Source organism: Salmo trutta, chromosome 30, assembly GCF_901001165.1.
Source record: "Salmo trutta chromosome 30, fSalTru1.1, whole genome shotgun sequence".
NCBI lineage: Eukaryota > Metazoa > Chordata > Actinopteri > Salmoniformes > Salmonidae > Salmo > Salmo trutta.
In genome coordinates, this window is record NC_042986.1 from 17,688,853 (window position 1) to 17,705,391 (window position 16,539).

General features: G+C 41.5%; 1 protein-coding gene across 3 annotated transcripts; it reads left to right on the forward strand.

The window, feature by feature from the left end:
- Positions 1–480: 480 nt before the first annotated feature.
- LOC115168146 (specifically androgen-regulated gene protein) lies at positions 481–15,575 on the forward strand. 3 transcript variants are annotated; one of them, XM_029723126.1, is made up of 4 exons: positions 481–601; positions 9,515–9,706; positions 12,929–13,106; positions 13,260–15,575. In XM_029723126.1, exons 2-4 carry the CDS (start codon positions 9,602–9,604, stop codon positions 14,864–14,866), a joined length of 1,890 nt encoding a protein of 629 aa, XP_029578986.1. In that variant the 5' UTR covers positions 481–601; positions 9,515–9,601; the 3' UTR covers positions 14,867–15,575. The 3 variants fall into 3 exon arrangements, with proteins under 3 accessions (XP_029578986.1, XP_029578988.1, XP_029578987.1); XM_029723128.1 differs by having other exon boundaries at positions 9,515–9,685; XM_029723127.1 differs by lacking the exon at positions 481–601 and adding an exon at positions 3,551–3,709.
- The last annotated feature ends 964 nt before the right edge of the window (positions 15,576–16,539 follow it).

The window sequence follows — 16,539 nt, forward strand, 5'->3', positions numbered from 1 at the left end:
CAGAGAGTGTATGGTTAATGATTTCCCATCAGCCCTCCTCTCTCCAGAACAGCATTCCTGCTATTCTCCAAGCCTCTGTGTGTGGAAATACATGCTATTCTGGAACAGCAGAATGCACCATGTACACCAAGACGTGTGTCAATAACACACCTCAAATAAGTCTCCTTTTATTCATTCATGTTTACACAACACATTTTATTGTATATATAATACGTTTTCTGTTCCTATTAGCCTATTTGTTAGTGTGTTTAACATTATTAATGTTGATAAACAAATGATCTTCCTTATAGTGTGCAGTAAGTACACTCCATAACTTAGTAGCCTACATGAGGGTGTCTGCTCGTCAAATCAGGTGGTTTCAGAACTAGGAATACATAGCTCTGAAATCTAAACACAGAGGCACAAGTCGTCACTCTAGTTAATCAGTGGCTGACTGAGCCTAATGTCAACATGGCTAACAATGCCATACCACTATTTCCCAAAGCTTACTCTCTGTTTTCCATCGCTTTAGAAAGGACTCTTACAAAACACTTGACCCAGGAACTTATATTTGCACCAAGAGCTTTGTCTTGATACTGTTTGCATGTGTTAATACTTAAAGGTAAGTGGAAATTCAGTTCCATAATGCCAAGACAAGCATTGATTTATGATTTTCATTAATAACAGGGAACAAGTATGCAAGCTACTGTATTCCTCATACCAGCCTCATTACAGGGGCTTCTATTCTTAGACTGAACAAGGTCATTAACTACCAGTGTTTATACCATGGCATTGTTGAATACACCTTTCTGATTGGTTTGAAGGGCATTCTATAGCGTGCATTATTTCCTTTTATAAACGTGGTGGTTCGAGCCCTGAATGCTGATTGGCTGAAAGCCGTGGTATATCAGACCGCATACCAACGGGTATGACAAAACATTTATTTTTACTGGTCTAATTATGTTGGTAGCCAGTTTATAATAGCAATAAGGCACCTCCGGGCTGTATCCAGGCACTCCGCGTTTCGTTGTGCATAAGAACAGTCATATATTGGTCATATACCGCACCTCTTCGGGGTGTGTACATTTGCACAGTAGAATTCAATGGCTATAGTTCATTTTTACATATTTTGTTTGAGCTGCTTTTGAAAGCAAAAGTCAGGTTAAAAACACTATTCGTATTTTGAATTCGATTTTCATAATGGCAAGCTAGGACTGATAGTTTGGTTAGCTAAACTAGCAAATCTGTTTGTTTGGTTACCACAGCAACTACTGTAGCTATCTAGTAAACTTGCTAGCTACTTCAGTGGATGTTGAACACATTTCTATCGCAAGTCAACACATTTCTAGCGGAAAATGTATTAAATTATAACCATGGTATAAAATGGATAATCAACTCTGGTCCCTATGTGTCAACCAGAAAATAATGCAATTCTGTAGAAGGTCAGTTCTGCTCGGTCATGGAACAATGGAACACACCTCACACGTTGTTCATTATTTTACATAGAACTCATGATAATGCCCGAGAAGCCGGTGTTTGGAGGATATTCTACAAAGGGTTGGTCAAAACAAGCATTGTGATTCGTTGAGGTGCATTCTAAATCATAATAAAATAAACATTTGGCACGGGTAAGCCTATGATGCAAACATTTTAGAGTGGTCTTTTATTGTCCCCCGCACAAGGTGCACCTGTGTAATGATCATGCTGTCTAATCAGCTTCATGATATGCCACATTTTTCAAGTGGATGGATTATTTTAGCAAAGCAGAATTGCTCACTAACAGGGATGTAAACAAATTTGTGCACAACATTTTGTGTGTATGGAACATTTCTGGGAACTTTTATTTCAGCCATGGAACATGGGATCAACACTTTACATGTTGCGTTTATATGGGTCGTGTCTCTGGCAACCTAACCAATAGAATGAACTGACATCTTTTGTCAGCCAGTTGAAAGCATGAATCAGCATCATTTTTATGGATATATACAAATAAATGTCAATAGCAAAACAGGTCAAACGACATGAAATACCGCTAGTTTGCTGTCTTACCAGCTTCAGTTTGAAGTGAATGCATTAGCTGTGTAGTTGGCTACCTCCTCTGAACTGTGTCCTGACGAGAGAGCACATTTTCTATGCCAGGCGATCATTAGCATCATTAGCTCATTGTTATATATGTATCCAAAACACTGCCAGAGATGCAACCCAGTCGTTGTCTTTTTGTTCTAAATCTATGGACGCGACCCAGTCATTCGTTCTAAATGTTCTGTTGCCATGATGGCTGGCAAAGTTCTTATCCCTTGCTTGCTAGCTAGCCAAAGTTGGCTAACACAGCCACGTCAAACAGTGTAGCCAGAATAACAGCAATGTAGCTGCATTTGCATTTCTTTAAGCTGTCTTCTAGTGATTTTTTGGGGGATACATCCATAACAATGCGCTAATGATGTGCGATTTTGCCTGGCATAGGCCACACTATTCAGAAGAGATGGCCAACTACTCAGCTAACACAATCCCTTCAAACTGAAGCTACAATGACAGCAAATGAGCTGCATTTTGTGTTTTTCTATTGACGTTTCTTAGTATATATCCATAAAAAATGTGGCTGATTCATGATTTTGACTGGCTGAAAAAAGCTGCCAGCCTGTCTGTCTCCTCCAGATTCCCAACACTTTCATTGCCATACATAGGGACAGCTGGAGATCGAATTTCAATGTTGCAAATGTCGGAGAGGCAGACAGCAAGGTTATTACAAATCTCTGCTGTTGAAAACCAAATGCTAGTCTAAAAGAAATGGGAGATAATGTCTAGATTCTTTTCACCGTGTAAATCTAGTATATAAATTGCCTGGCTGAGTTGATGAGACAGTGGATTGCACAGTCAGACGGAACAGAGTAAATACGTCATAGATTTAGCCGGTGGTAATTTGTGGATCACCATCCAGGATTGGATCACCATCCAGGATTAGACCCACCCGTTGTATAATATGACAACAGTCATCATGAAAAATATGTGTTATAATGTGTGCGGCGGAAATACTCTATGCAAAGTTATTGATTTTCACTTTTGGAATGACAACAATTGGACTTATGTAATTGCAAATCCATTGCAGTTCTTGTATGTTGCATACAGTCCAACGGCTTTGTACTGCACTTAAAATATGTGCAGGTAGCCTAGTGGTTAGAGCGTTGGGCCAGTAACCGAAAGGTTGCTAGATCGAATCCCCGATAATTTTGCCTAGTTAAATAAAGGTTAAATAAAAATAAATCCAAAAATACAAATAAATGTATCATATGTAATATATTATACCATTAGCCTACATGTCAATGAGGCCTAATAAATTATTTGTGCATAATATGCAAGTATGGATCCAGGTTCACTGAGAGTTAATAAGAAAAGATTTATAACAATGGTATTGCCAGTATTACCCCTGTAATACACTGTCATTATCCTGCTTGAAACGTGGGCTATTTCTCTGTTATCCCATTGGCTCTACCAAAGACACGGTAGATCAGATATGTGCTGATTGGACACAATGGAATTAGGGGGAGGGACAAAGTGAGCCTGTCGCGCTCACCTGAACATCAACAAGACTGATTTGACAAGGCAGATAGGATAGTTGCACAGAAAACCGTAATTGTATTTTAATGACTTTGGATAATTTTGAACATATCACGTTTCTTTGAGTGCAAATTAACTTTGTGAAAAGGGAATAGTAATATTCTTCTACTCTCAGGTGCGTTTCTCTTTTTATACTTGCGTTCTCCTTTTTTAAGTATTTAGGCTCTACGAAACGCTCTAGTTTTTATGCTTTCACGCATGAATTGACACAAGGTTGGAATCCTATGCGATGTGTAGATCATCCAGTCTATGAGGCTACACTATTCTTGGTAATGGTAATGGTAACAATATTTTACTGAACAGGTTTTTTTTATATATATAATTATGACCAACGTTTGACTGTTGGTCCGCTGTGGATGTGTGTTGAATACAGGTTAGCCTTGGACAGAGGCTTCATTTACATGAGTGTCATGCTGTCAGGGGCAAGGTTATTATACTTTTGTATTTTTATATTCGTTTTTACTTCTATTCATTTTAATATTTGTATTTGAAATTCAGTTTATTTTCAGTTAGTTTTCAGATCCACTTTAATAGGTTTTATTTAGTTAAAGTTTTATAAAAAAAAAACATTATATTTATAGTTTCAGTTTTAGTTTTAGGGACAGAAAGAACTCTATGGCTGGGAGGCTAGGAGCCAGTTTAGTGTTTTTAGAGATGTAACTCCCTGACACTGTGGGTCAGTAATGCATAAGGTGATGGGTCAGGCCATAGTGTAGGTTAGGTTTAAAGGTAGACTCAGTGAGCTGACAAGGATGCATGAAGTAAACCATAGAAGTTGGTCAATTTCCACAAGGAGCATTGAAGCGCAAAGCTAAACTATTCAACTGTTTTGGTCCCATAGCTAGCTGGGTCTCATTCCTACAATGCATGCGGTACCTTATTTTTTTTGCATTCTTTTAGAAAAAGGTGACACTTACAAGCTGACACTTACATTTTTTTAGGTGCATTTTCCAACCTGCATAATCCTAACAGGGTGGACATTTGGAGCCTAAATTAGCCATAGCTCTGTGAGTGAATAAGATTGAGCAGTTGAACAGGATTTTAACTTCTCTATCAAAAGTATTTGGGCATTTTTACGTTTGGTAAAATGTCTCTATAATTTAGCCTAATGGGTGGACATTTATGAGTGGGACATGCAGACTAATAACATGAAACATGGAATAATTGATAAAACTGAGTGTTTATATTTAGCTTTGCACCATTCTTTTCCCACCAAAGAAATGATGACACTTCCTGATTGTGGTGTCATTGTAGGACAGGGTTGTTTTCTTAAATGGAGAATTACAACAAACTAACGAAGGAAAGTGACATCAGGGACACACAGAAAATCTAATATTAAATAATCATAAATAGAATTCAAAAAACATTAATGAGAGAGAATTTAACTAGGACTATAAATATTTTATTTTATGGCTTATATTTCTTGTGTGGAAAAAAACCCAGGCTACATCCACTGAAGAAAAGTGTTTAAAATGTGTAAAATTCAATTTCAAGATCCATATTTTTGTGTTTTTAAGGTAAAGGACACCTGACCTTATTAAAGCCATTTGGAATCCACATTTTATACTAAATGAGAAGTGATATTTCCGTGGGACAGAAAAGGCAGCGCATGGTAGGAATGACCCAGCTACCATGTTGTAGCAGCATGAAGCGCACCCGTACACATGCACAGATACTCTGTGTGACTGTCTGAGAGCAAAGTCTTGCATCATGCTCATCTCGATGGTCACCGCCTTTCAACGTGTGTTGCATTCTGGAGATAAAAATTGTCTGACTTGCTCCAACATGTTGGTTAATAGAGTCAGACAGGTGTACCGTGGGAAGGTTTTCCCATGAGAGATGATTGACACATGATTCAACATCATTATCACTGTTATGTGGTATGGTGGCAAAACCAAAGGGTGTGCTCTAATGTGAGCTATAGGTTAGTAATATGTGTCAATGCTTACCTGAGATTTCAATGTTTGCCAATTCACAAAACCACTCCCAAAGCCGGCCCAACATTGACATTATAATGGTGCAGGTGCAAACTGACTCAGTACCAAGCTAAACATTCATGCATGTTATCTGTGCAGGTTGGGAGTTGCACAACATGTGAATGTCTGTTTATTTACTGTAAATCATTAACTAGTTCTTGCTCTGCCTGTCCTTCACGTTACAGGACACATATTTCCTTTTTTATCGACACAGTAAGATCATTGTCACTCATTGAAAAGGGTTCAAGGCAATCACCTTCCTAAATCCCGCAGCTTTCAACGGTTCATAGTGCATGGAAGGGCAAGCCAGACAGTGGACACCAGTGCTAACCCTTTTCGTTAACAATGCACCTGATAGGCTCTCTCTATATTTCCCCTTCTGCTTTGTAATTTACCTGAAATGCACAGAGGTACATCAGAGCATAGGGCGCCAGCCAGGGCGCTTAGTTCAATGACAAACCATGTTTTCTAGGAAGTAGGCAAAGTGACATTCCTAGGTGTATTACATCTCTGTGGTGGGTGTAGTGAGTATAGGCTGCTGTCTCTCCCACGACCGCCTTGTAGGTGTGTAGGGAGGTGCTGGGACATTCTCTTTCACTCTGTTGTTCATACTATTATGTCCTCACGGGAGGGGCAGGCAGAAGGCCTAATTATCAGCCTCTAGACTAACTGGGTGGGAGCCCTGGAATACTGTGTTAACCAACTAGAAAGCCCACTATCTGTTGTTGCCAAAACCGTACTGTGTGGCCTATATTGATCCACATGTTTCTTAAGTTGCCGTTGTTTCATTGGGTGGGGTGATATTCTGTACAGAGTGCCAGGATATATTTGGCAATAGCTTAATATTAGTGTAATTAATATATTACGTATTAATTGTCCCAACCCAAACCCCAAGGTAATTCAGCAGCATTGTGTGGCCTGTTGACAGATCTTCAGGGTTTTGGTGGAAATAACGCACTGTAGACTTCAATGGAAATTCACTATCATTACTGTTCCTTTCTGTTTCTGTATGTGTAACACACAGTTATATTGCCACTGACTCACCTGAATGAGTTGAGCAACCGTATAGGCCGTTAGGTCTATGTCTGGGCAAAATGAATGAAAACAATCTGAGTAGTAACTGATGGTCAAATGTAATTTGATATTTTATGTTCTAATGAAATTGCTATTAAAAAACCTGCGGGCATTTTATGTCAACACCAGTACATCTACAGTATTTTGACTACTGTAAAGCCTGGATGCCAACAGGTTGTTGGTGGCATGGCTTGGCATGGGGTGATGGGATTCACACAGTGCCACTTGATAAGGTTTAGTAGGAGCTTAGGTATGTCTTTAGCCCGGATAAGAATCTTGTGCGGTTAAAGATCTTACACCTCTTTGCTCCAGGTGGAGCTTAAAGCCCACAAGACCACGCCGTATGCCGGACGCTCCTTTGCATTTTAAAGATATACAGCGCATTTGGAAAGTATTCAGACCCCTTGACTTTTTCCACATTTTGTTGTTACAGCCTTATTCTAAAATGGATTAAATATATTTTTTCCTCATCAATCTACACACAATATTGCGTAATGTCAAATTCAAAAACTGTTTTTTATGATGCTACAAGCTTGGCACACCTGTATTTGTGGAGTTTCTCCCATTGTTCTTTGCAGATCCTCTCAAGCTCAGTCAGGTTGGATGGGGAGTGTCGCTGCACAGCTATTTTCAGGTCTCTCCAGAGATGTTAGATCGGGTTCAAGTCCGGGCTCTAGCTCCACTCAAGGAAATTCAGAGACTTGTCCCGAAGCCACTCCTGCCTTGTCTTGGCTGTGTGCTTAGGGTTGTTGTCCTGTTGGAAGGTGAAACTTCACCCCAGTCTGAGGTCTTGAGTGCTCTGGAGCAGGTTTTCATCAATGATCTCGCTGTACTTTTCTCCGTTCATCTTTCCCTAGATCCTGACTAGTCTCCTAGTCCTTGCCACTGAAAAACATCCCCACAGCATGATGCTGCCACCACCATGCTTCACCCTAGGGATGGTGCCAGGTTTCTTCCAGACGTCACCTCCCTGACCAAGGCCCTTCTCCCCCGATTACTCAGTTTGGCTCAGTCGCACAGCTCTAGGAAGTGTCTTGTTGGTTCCATTTAAGAATGATGGAGGCCACTGTGTTCTTGGGGACCTTCAATGCTGCAGACATTTTTTGGTACCCATCCCCAGATCTGTGCCTCGTCACAATCCTGTCTCCGAGCTCTACGGACAATTCCTTCGACCTCATGGCTTGATTTTTGCTCTGACATGCACTGTCAACTGTGGGACCTTATATAGACAGGTGTGTGCCTTTCTAAATCATGCCCAATCAATTGAATTTACTAGAGATGGATTCCAATCAAGTTGTAGAAACACCTCAAGGATGATCAATGGAAAATGAATGCACCTGAGCCCAATTTCAAGTTCCATAGGAAAGGATCTCAATTCTTATGTAAATAAGGTATTTCTGTTTATTTTTTATTTTTATACATTTGCAAACATTTCTAAAGACCTTTTTTTTGCGTTGTCAGTATGTGGCATTGTGTGTAGATTGATGAGGAACATTTTTTACTTCATCCATTGTAGAATAAGACTGTAATGAAACAAAATGTGGAAAAAGTCAAGGTGTTTTAATACTTTCCAAATGGCTAATAATAACCTCTCCTTTTCTCACTGCTCGAGCTTTAGCCAGGGCATTGTCCGTGTATCCCTCTATTGGATAAGGGCACATAGATGCTAAATAGAGAGACAGTATTGGTGATGTAATAATCCTACCTGTAAGCTGTTGGTTTGCATACTATTGTCACTCCTGTACACGGATATACAGTACTGTCTTAGAGATGTCAAATAAAATGTGATTTGTCACATGGTTCGTAAACAACAGGTGTAGATTAACAGTGAAATGCTTACTTACGGACCTTTACTAACAATGTAGAGAGAAATATAGTAGAAAGATAATAACACGTGGAATAAATACACAATGAGTAACGATAGCTTGGCGATATACATGGGGTACCAGTACCGAGTCCATGTACAAGGTAATTGAGGTAGATATGTACAAATAGGTAGGGATAAAGTGACTAGGCAATAGGAAAGATAGTAAGTGGTAGCAGCAGCGTATGTGATGAGTCAAAAGAGTTGGTACAAAGGGGGGTCAATGCAGATGGTCCGGATAGTTATTTGGTTAGCTATTTAGCAGTCTTATGGCTTGGGGGTAGAAGCTGTTCAAGGTCCTGTTGGTTCCAGACTTGGTGCATCGGTACCACTTGCTGTGCGGTAGCAGAGAGAGCAGTCTATGACTTAGATGACTGAAGTTTTTGACAATATTTAGGGCCTTCCTCTGACACAGCCTGGTATAGAGGTCCTGGATGGCTGGGAGCTCAGCCCCAGTGATGTACTTGATCGTACGCACTACCCTCTGTAGCGCCTTGTTGTTGGATGCCAACCAGTTGCCATGCCAAGCGGTGATGCAGCCAGTCAAGATGCTCTAATTGGTGCAGCTGTAGAACTTTTTGAGGATCTGAGGGCCCATGCTGAATCTTTTCAGCCTCCTGAAGGGGAAGAGGCGTTGTCGTGCCTTCTTCACGACTGTGTTGGTTGTGTTGGTGTGTGCGGACCATGATAATTCTTTAGTGATGTGGACACTGAGGAACTTTAGCTCTCGACCCGCTCCACTACAGCCCCGTTGATGTGAATGGGGGCGTGCTCCTTTGTCTTGCTCTACCATGATATCGCTGAACAAACTTTGTCACTGCTAAAAAAGGCCTGGCTTAAAAGCAATAGTATGAGTATATAACATTTCCTAATGTTAAACACACGGGCTGTAATAGAGAAATGCCACAATTTACACAAAGGAAGCTCTGTAGAATGGATCATCATGATGATGTAATGATTTTTCCCTCAAGCGTTAAAACTTCTTTCCTTTATTTTTTTCCTCCAGTTACTTCCCTATCTGGACCCATCTGTGACTTCCAGCCAATTAGCAGAGGCCCCCTGAAGCCCTGGCTCCTCCCACTGTCCCTGTGCCATGGCGAAGAGTGACACGTGGCCGGGCGGCGTTGCCATGGAATCCTTGATCAATATGGACAGCGCTGGGAGCTATGACAGTGTGGTCAGCATGAACTCTGGCTTTGTGCGTGCAGAAGCTATTTCCTCCTTTACCCTTAACCACTAACCAGCAGAATAGCTGAGACTCTGATTTCACCGGTTTATGTTTTCTTTTGTTTATGTGCTGCACTGCTGCCATTGTGGTAAACATTTTGGAATTGATCTAGCTAGATGCAACATGTCAAAAATTGAAAGAGTGCCTTTCTCGCCCCCGTCTTGGATTTGATTTATTGACTATGAATTGATATGTTTATATACAGTAGTACAACTGTCTCCCAATGCTAAGAGTCAGTGGGCTACTGGGCTTGTTCATGTTGTGGGTGAGAGATTCAGATGTTTGTTCAGAGAGGGGCCTTTGAGGGGTTCCACAGAATGAGAGAGAAATGAGAGAGAGCGACTGCTTTGAGGACCCAGTCTGTTCATTTCAGAGCTGTTCAGAGGCCCCTCACTAAAATCCACTGCAATACATTCCTCTGGCAGTGCAGTATAGGATGAAAGCTAAAAGCTAGCCGGGAGGAGTACTGAGGTCATTTCTAATTCCCTCCCTGCTGTGTGAAAGGTAAACGTAACTTTGATCCGCTCTGTGTCTACAGTCTCACTGGGCCTCAATGTGCTGTTCAGCTTACATTAGCTGAGAGAAACAGAGAGACTGACTATTAAGAACTGAAAACCAAGCCAAAAGAGTTTGAAGGCCTTACCTAACTTTATACAAGGATATATTGTACACAGACATACCTCCCAGCTAGCATATTTGGTTCCTTGGAAGTTGTGGAAACGTATATTTTTAGTTTCACATTGGTTGTGGGAACGAAGCCATACGTTTCCTGACTGGTAAACGGAATGTTTTTTAAACGTTCTGAGAACAGAAGTTCTAGGTGATTTGGAGGTTTATGAATAACTTCCTTAAAACGTTCATTGAATGTTTTAATAACACTGCTAACTTAAAAGCGCAGATGGAAATTAATTTCCTAGGTCATGCAAACACAACATTTTTTATTGTGACACGGTATCAGTGAGATTCAAACCTAGAATCTTCTGTTCTCTATCCATGGAATTAATCCGCTGCACCACCAGGATGGCACTAGCATGCTGTTTTTTTACGCATACAAAGCTGTTAATTTTAGTTTATTCAAATACACCCCATTTCAAAGGAAATAAGCACTCATTAAGATCAAGAGTTGCCAATTAGTGGGCATGGCCAACACACCTGAACACAATTAACATGATTGAGGATAGAGAGTTTTGTTGATGCTGACACACCGACTCATTCAAGGGTTTTTATTTATTTTTACTATTTTCTACATTGTAGAATAATGGTGAAGACATCAAAACTATGAATTAACACATATGGAATCATGTAGTAACCAAAAAACTGTTAAACAAGAGATTCTTCAAAGTAGCCACCCTTTGCCTTGATGACAGCTTTGCACACTCTTGGCATTCTCTCAACCAGCTTCATGAGGTAGTCATCAGGAATGTATTTCAATTAACAGGTGTGCCTTGTTAAAAGTTAATTTGTGGAATTTCTTTCCTTAATGCGTTTGAGCCAATCAGTTGTGTTGTGACAAGGTAGGGGTGGTATACAGAAGATAGCCCTATCTGGTAAAATAACAAGTCAATATTATGGAAAGAACAGCTCAAATAAGCAAAGAGAAACGACAGTCCATCATTACTTTAAGACATGAAGGTCAGTCAATCCGGAAAATGTAAAGAACTTTGAAAGTTTCTTCAAGTGCAGTTGCAAAAAACATCAAGCTGCTATGATGAAACTGGCTCTCATGAAGACCGCCACAGGAAAAGAAGACCCAGAGTTACCTCTGCTGCAGAGGATAAGTTCATTAGAGTTACCAGCCTCAGAAATTGCAGCCCAAATAAATGCTTCACAGAGTTCAAGTAACAGACACATCTCAATATCAACTGTTCAGAGGAGACTGCGTGAATCAGGCCTTCATGGTTGAATTGCTGCAAAGAAACTACTACTTAAGGACACCAATAATAAGAGACCTGCTTGGGCCAAGAAACACAAGCAATGAATATTAGACCGGTGGAAATCTGTCCTTTGGTCTGATGAGTCCAAATTTGATATTTTTGGTTCCAACCGCCATGTCTTTGTGAGACACAGGGTAGGTGAACGGATAATCTCCAGAGTGAAGGAAAAGCAGTGCTCAGCATATGTGGGAACTCTTTCAAGACTGTTGGAAAAGCATTCCAGGTGAAGCTGGTTGAGAGAATGCCAAGCGTGTGCAAAGCTGTCAAAGGGTGGCTACTTTGAAGAATCTCAAATATACAATATATTTTGATATGTTTAGCTCTTTTTTGGTTGCTACATGATTACATTCTTGTTATTTCACAATGTTGATGTCTTCACTATTATTCTACAATGTAGAAAATATTAAAAATAAATAAAATCCCTTGAATGAATAGGTGTGTCCAAACTTTTGACTGGCACTGTATATGTTTTAAAATCATATTTTTAGAACGTTCTTTGAACATTACTAAAGTTTTCTTGTGTTTTTTATGGAAAGTTTTTTGTTAATGTTCTCGGAACAATTTGAGAACATGACTTTAAATAAATCCATGAGGAAACCTGTAGGAAAAGTTAGTCTGAAGGACTGAAATTCCCACAGAAGAACGTTGGTTCTTAACCTTCTTGGAACAATTTGAGAACATTACTTTAAATAGAACCATGAGGAAACCTGTAACAAACATTATGCTGAAATACTGAAATTCCCACAGAAGAACGTTGTTTCTTAATTTACATTTTCAAAACTCTTTGAGAACATTCCCAACGTCAAACCAGTTGGAGAACGTTTCTAGAAAATTACCAAAATGTAACCATATTCAAACTTTTAGGAAAAGTTATGTTAAAGTAATGAAATACCAAGAACATATGTTTTTTTTGTTAAGTTCCTTAAATGTGCTGAGAATGTTCCAAAGCTAAGCAACTGTGCTGCACCATTCCCAGAATTTGTGGGAAGGTTTTATGCAAAATAACCATAGAACAACCACGCTCCAACCAAGCTCTAAGAAACATATCGTTCTCAGAACATTATGTGCTAGCTGGGCTGGCATACAGTTCCACATACAGTAGTTATGTAATCTTGATTAAAGGGTAGCAATTAATTGCATTGTTATTTTATTCTGAATCTGTTTGTACTCTGCATTTCTAGTTTGTCTATGTTTACGGGTTTCTTCTTTTTGTTGTCTTTGTGTTTGTGTCCTCTTTGTGTGTGTGTGTGTGAGGCAGAGTGATGACAGTCTGGAGTACCTCTCTGTTGAGGAGCGGGCGTGCCTCATGTTTCTGGAGTCCACCATTGAGTCCCTGGAGATGGAGGAGGACAGTGGCCTGTCCAATGATGAACCAGACCCCAGCAGCCTGGCAGCCAAACATCACCACCTCTCTATGGGACAGACTAGACTGGAGGGTGAGTACGACTAAAAATAGTTTTATCAGGATTTTCCCATGCAGGACACTAAAAAATGTGTCCAGGTTTTAGGTCAGGATTGTGCGAGCCAGTTTAGCAACCTGTGAGAATTTGATAGTAAAATAATTCCTGCTGTTTCTGCCTGTCTTCTAGATGTATCAAAACTCCAGCATGACGACTCAGGTAGAGATCGGAAGTCCTTCCTGAACTGCCGAGTGCCTACACCACTTCTTCTGGCAAATGGCCTTGCCAGTATCCAGCTCAAAGTCACAGGGGCAACCACCCATCCCAGTGTCCCAACTGCAGCAATTGAGTCCAAAGCCCCATTAGTAGCAACCCAGCCCAGTACCCCAGGGGCAGTCACTGATCTGAAACCCCAAAAGGTAATCACTGAACCCACAGTCCCAGAAGTAGTCACAGACCCTAAAGCTCCAAAGATAGCAACTGTGCCCAAGACCTCAGAGTTGTCTTCTGACATCAAAGCTCCTGGGTTGGCCACTATCACAAAAGTTCCGGTGCTGTCCACTGAATCTAAAACCCCCAAAACAACCCCTTCATTAGCCACGTCAGATTTACCCACAGATGATTCTGTGGATAACATGCCTAAAGGAGTCTCTGTAGACAGTAAGCCTGCGAATTGCAATTCTAAGGTTCCGTCTGAGCTGGATCTGAAGCTGATTCCCCCTCCCTCAGACTTCAGGGATGATGAGCTAGAGGAAGAGAGTGATCCTCCAGTGCCTGCAGAACTCAGAGGTCCTCTGACCTACAGTGAGCTGGAGCAACTACGCAGGCAGGTCTCCATGAAGAGAGCTGCACCAGCCTCCTCTGGAGCCCAAGAGGCACCAACTTCTAAACCCTGTGTTGATCTGCCTGTCAGTACCCAAGCACTACCCTGCCCCTCAGATGTCCTACCCACCCCCATTCCTGAGGCCCTGGAACCAAAGAGCCGGCCCGCTGTGGCCCCTAAGCCCAAGAGGCTTCCCTCCAACATCATCCTGAAGTCTCACAAGTTAGACAGTTACCCAGGCCCCTCGCCCATTGACAGGTCAATGATTGACCCCCAGAAGGTGCGCATGGAGGCCCTACGGAAGCTCGGGCTCCTGAAGACTGAGGATGGAGACTCAGGCCCTGTTGTTTCATCCAAATCCAGGAAGTCATGGGCACCCCCTCCTTCTCACAGCCTGGTTACCACCCAGACCAAAGCCCCAGCCCAAATCCCTACCCCAGCTCCAGTCCCTGCCATCACCCTTACCCCAGTTCCTGCCCCAGCACTAACTCCAGCACTAGTCCCAGCCCCTCCCACTACCCCAGCCCCAGTCCCCGTCCCAGCCACTACCCCAGCCCCAGTCCCAGCCCAATTCAGTGACAATGCCAAAGCTCTGTCCTCACCTGCTACACTTCCTTCACCACCCAAGCATATTCCCCCTCCCATAGGGGTCAAATCAGCGACTCTGGAGCGCTCTGGCAAGGGCCTGAGCAGCTACATGGCCAGCAATGCCTCCCTCAGGGCCCACCAAGGTCCCAAAGTCACACTGTCCCCTGGCAACCTGCGCAACTCTAGACCCCGCCCCGCCTCCCTAGGAACTGGGAAAGACTTTGTGAATGTTCAGGGTGAGGCCTCCCACTCCCAGCCAGGTCATGGGGAGTCCCAGAACAAGCTGCCCCGCTCCCATGGCATCAGTGTGCTCATCTGCCCCAACAGCAAGAGTGGAGAGGACCGACGGGAGGCCCTGAAGAAGCTAGGACTGCTGGGGGACTGAGGGCATGAAGAGGGGCAATGGAACTGCACCATTACAGAATCCATATGAGAGGTGAGGTCTGAGGAGGATGTTCTTAATATGGATTCTGTACAACTAAACCATCCTCTAGTCTTTGGTCACTAGGACACTTACATTTATGGGAAGATTATTCTCCCCATAAAAATGCCTTCTTTGAAGCAATATGCAAGGAGCACTCTTTGATTGATGGAGAATTGCTTGGCTCTACAGACAGCTACAGTATATATTCATAGAGGGCAGTGTCTTTTTGCCTTCTTCCTGCACAGAAATGCTGTATGTACCCGAAGACTGCCTTTTAATGAATATCATGGTTACAATATACTACTATGAGATACTACAGTAACTACAGTATGCAGTACAGTAGGTAAATTAAAGGCTGTTTGTAAACCTCATTTGACATATTCAGTAATTTTCTAAATAAAATATAATAAACTCCATGAGGGATGTTGTGTTATGAAATTGTATGGCAGCCTCTTATGAAGACCAATACACAATCTGTTTTCTAAAATGGGGAATACACGTGATGTTATTGTTATAGTTAAGGATGTGCCTTTATAACTTCTCATTTCACGTAACCTTTGACAAGAATACCATTGTTTTAACTTCCTAAAGTTCCTCTAACCTCCCCTCAAAGTTATTGTTTTTTGGGGGGACCATGGCAACCAGTAAAAATGTTTTTGCTGATTTGCAATTTGACTCTGATTCAATTCAATGTGTCAAAAGACTTTGATGTAGTGATTGGCAGTTGTCAAGGAACCAAATTAAAAGGTAGAAAAATTCACTACTACATAGCGTACAGTACGTAGATAGAAGCTTCAGTCAGTCAGTGGCCAGTCAGTGATAGGAATCTGAAACGTGGTTTTAGGTGTGACGCACATCACAACCCATACTAACTGGTTGCTGAGCAGCAGCCACAATGTCCAATATAGGTCTGTCAGTGGTGAGATTATTGAAATACTGTTTTTATAGTTGAGAGAGCAACTTCCTGATGGTTCCTAAGATTGTATCACCTCTTAAAATTCTACCAGTTTGGGTTCATGTAGTTACTATTCATTGTCTGTCAAAATGCATCACTCTCAAACGGTTAGCGTAGCATTTAGAATTGAAAGAGAAGGGAAAGGGGATGCCTAGTCAGTTGCATAACTGAATGCATTCAACCGAAATGCGTCTTCCGCATTTAACCCAACCCCAAAAGTGTCTCATTAAGTGTTACCCGTGGCAGGAGTTTTTAAACCATGTCAATGTTTTGTTTTGTAAATAGAGAATAAACCTCGAAACTATCTTCATATGAACACTTTTAACATGATGAGTATGGTATAGTGCTTTATAATATGAAATGGTTGGTCCAATGGAAATGGTTGGTCCAATGTGAAAACAAAAGGTAAATTGCAGGTTACAGGTAGAATAACACATTGTTGATATGTGCCCTTCGAAGCAGAAGGATGTTTTGTTATTTATCTGTCAGCTGTATTGGGCTCTGCCTACATATGACATTAGGAGCGTCATAGGCCCTGGTTTGTCATGTCAACACGTTCACTGTCAACAAATCGGTGTTACAGCTGCAGTAGTTTCATCTGATGTGACAAAAAACTGGAGGAACCTTTCATTAACTCATATCAACCATTAACTCATATCAACCATGAACTCATATCAAC

Bases quoted from the DNA above. Each gene is read 5' to 3' on its own strand.
- LOC115168146 (XM_029723126.1), top strand. From the start codon at position 9,602: ATGGCGAAGAGTGACACGTGGCCGGGCGGCGTTGCCATGGAATCCTTG. The intron at 9,707-12,928 runs GTGCGTGCAGAA...TGTGTGAGGCAG, and splicing joins TCAGCATGAACTCTGGCTTT to AGTGATGACAGTCTGGAGTA. The intron at 13,107-13,259 runs GTGAGTACGACT...CCTGTCTTCTAG, and splicing joins GGGACAGACTAGACTGGAGG to ATGTATCAAAACTCCAGCAT.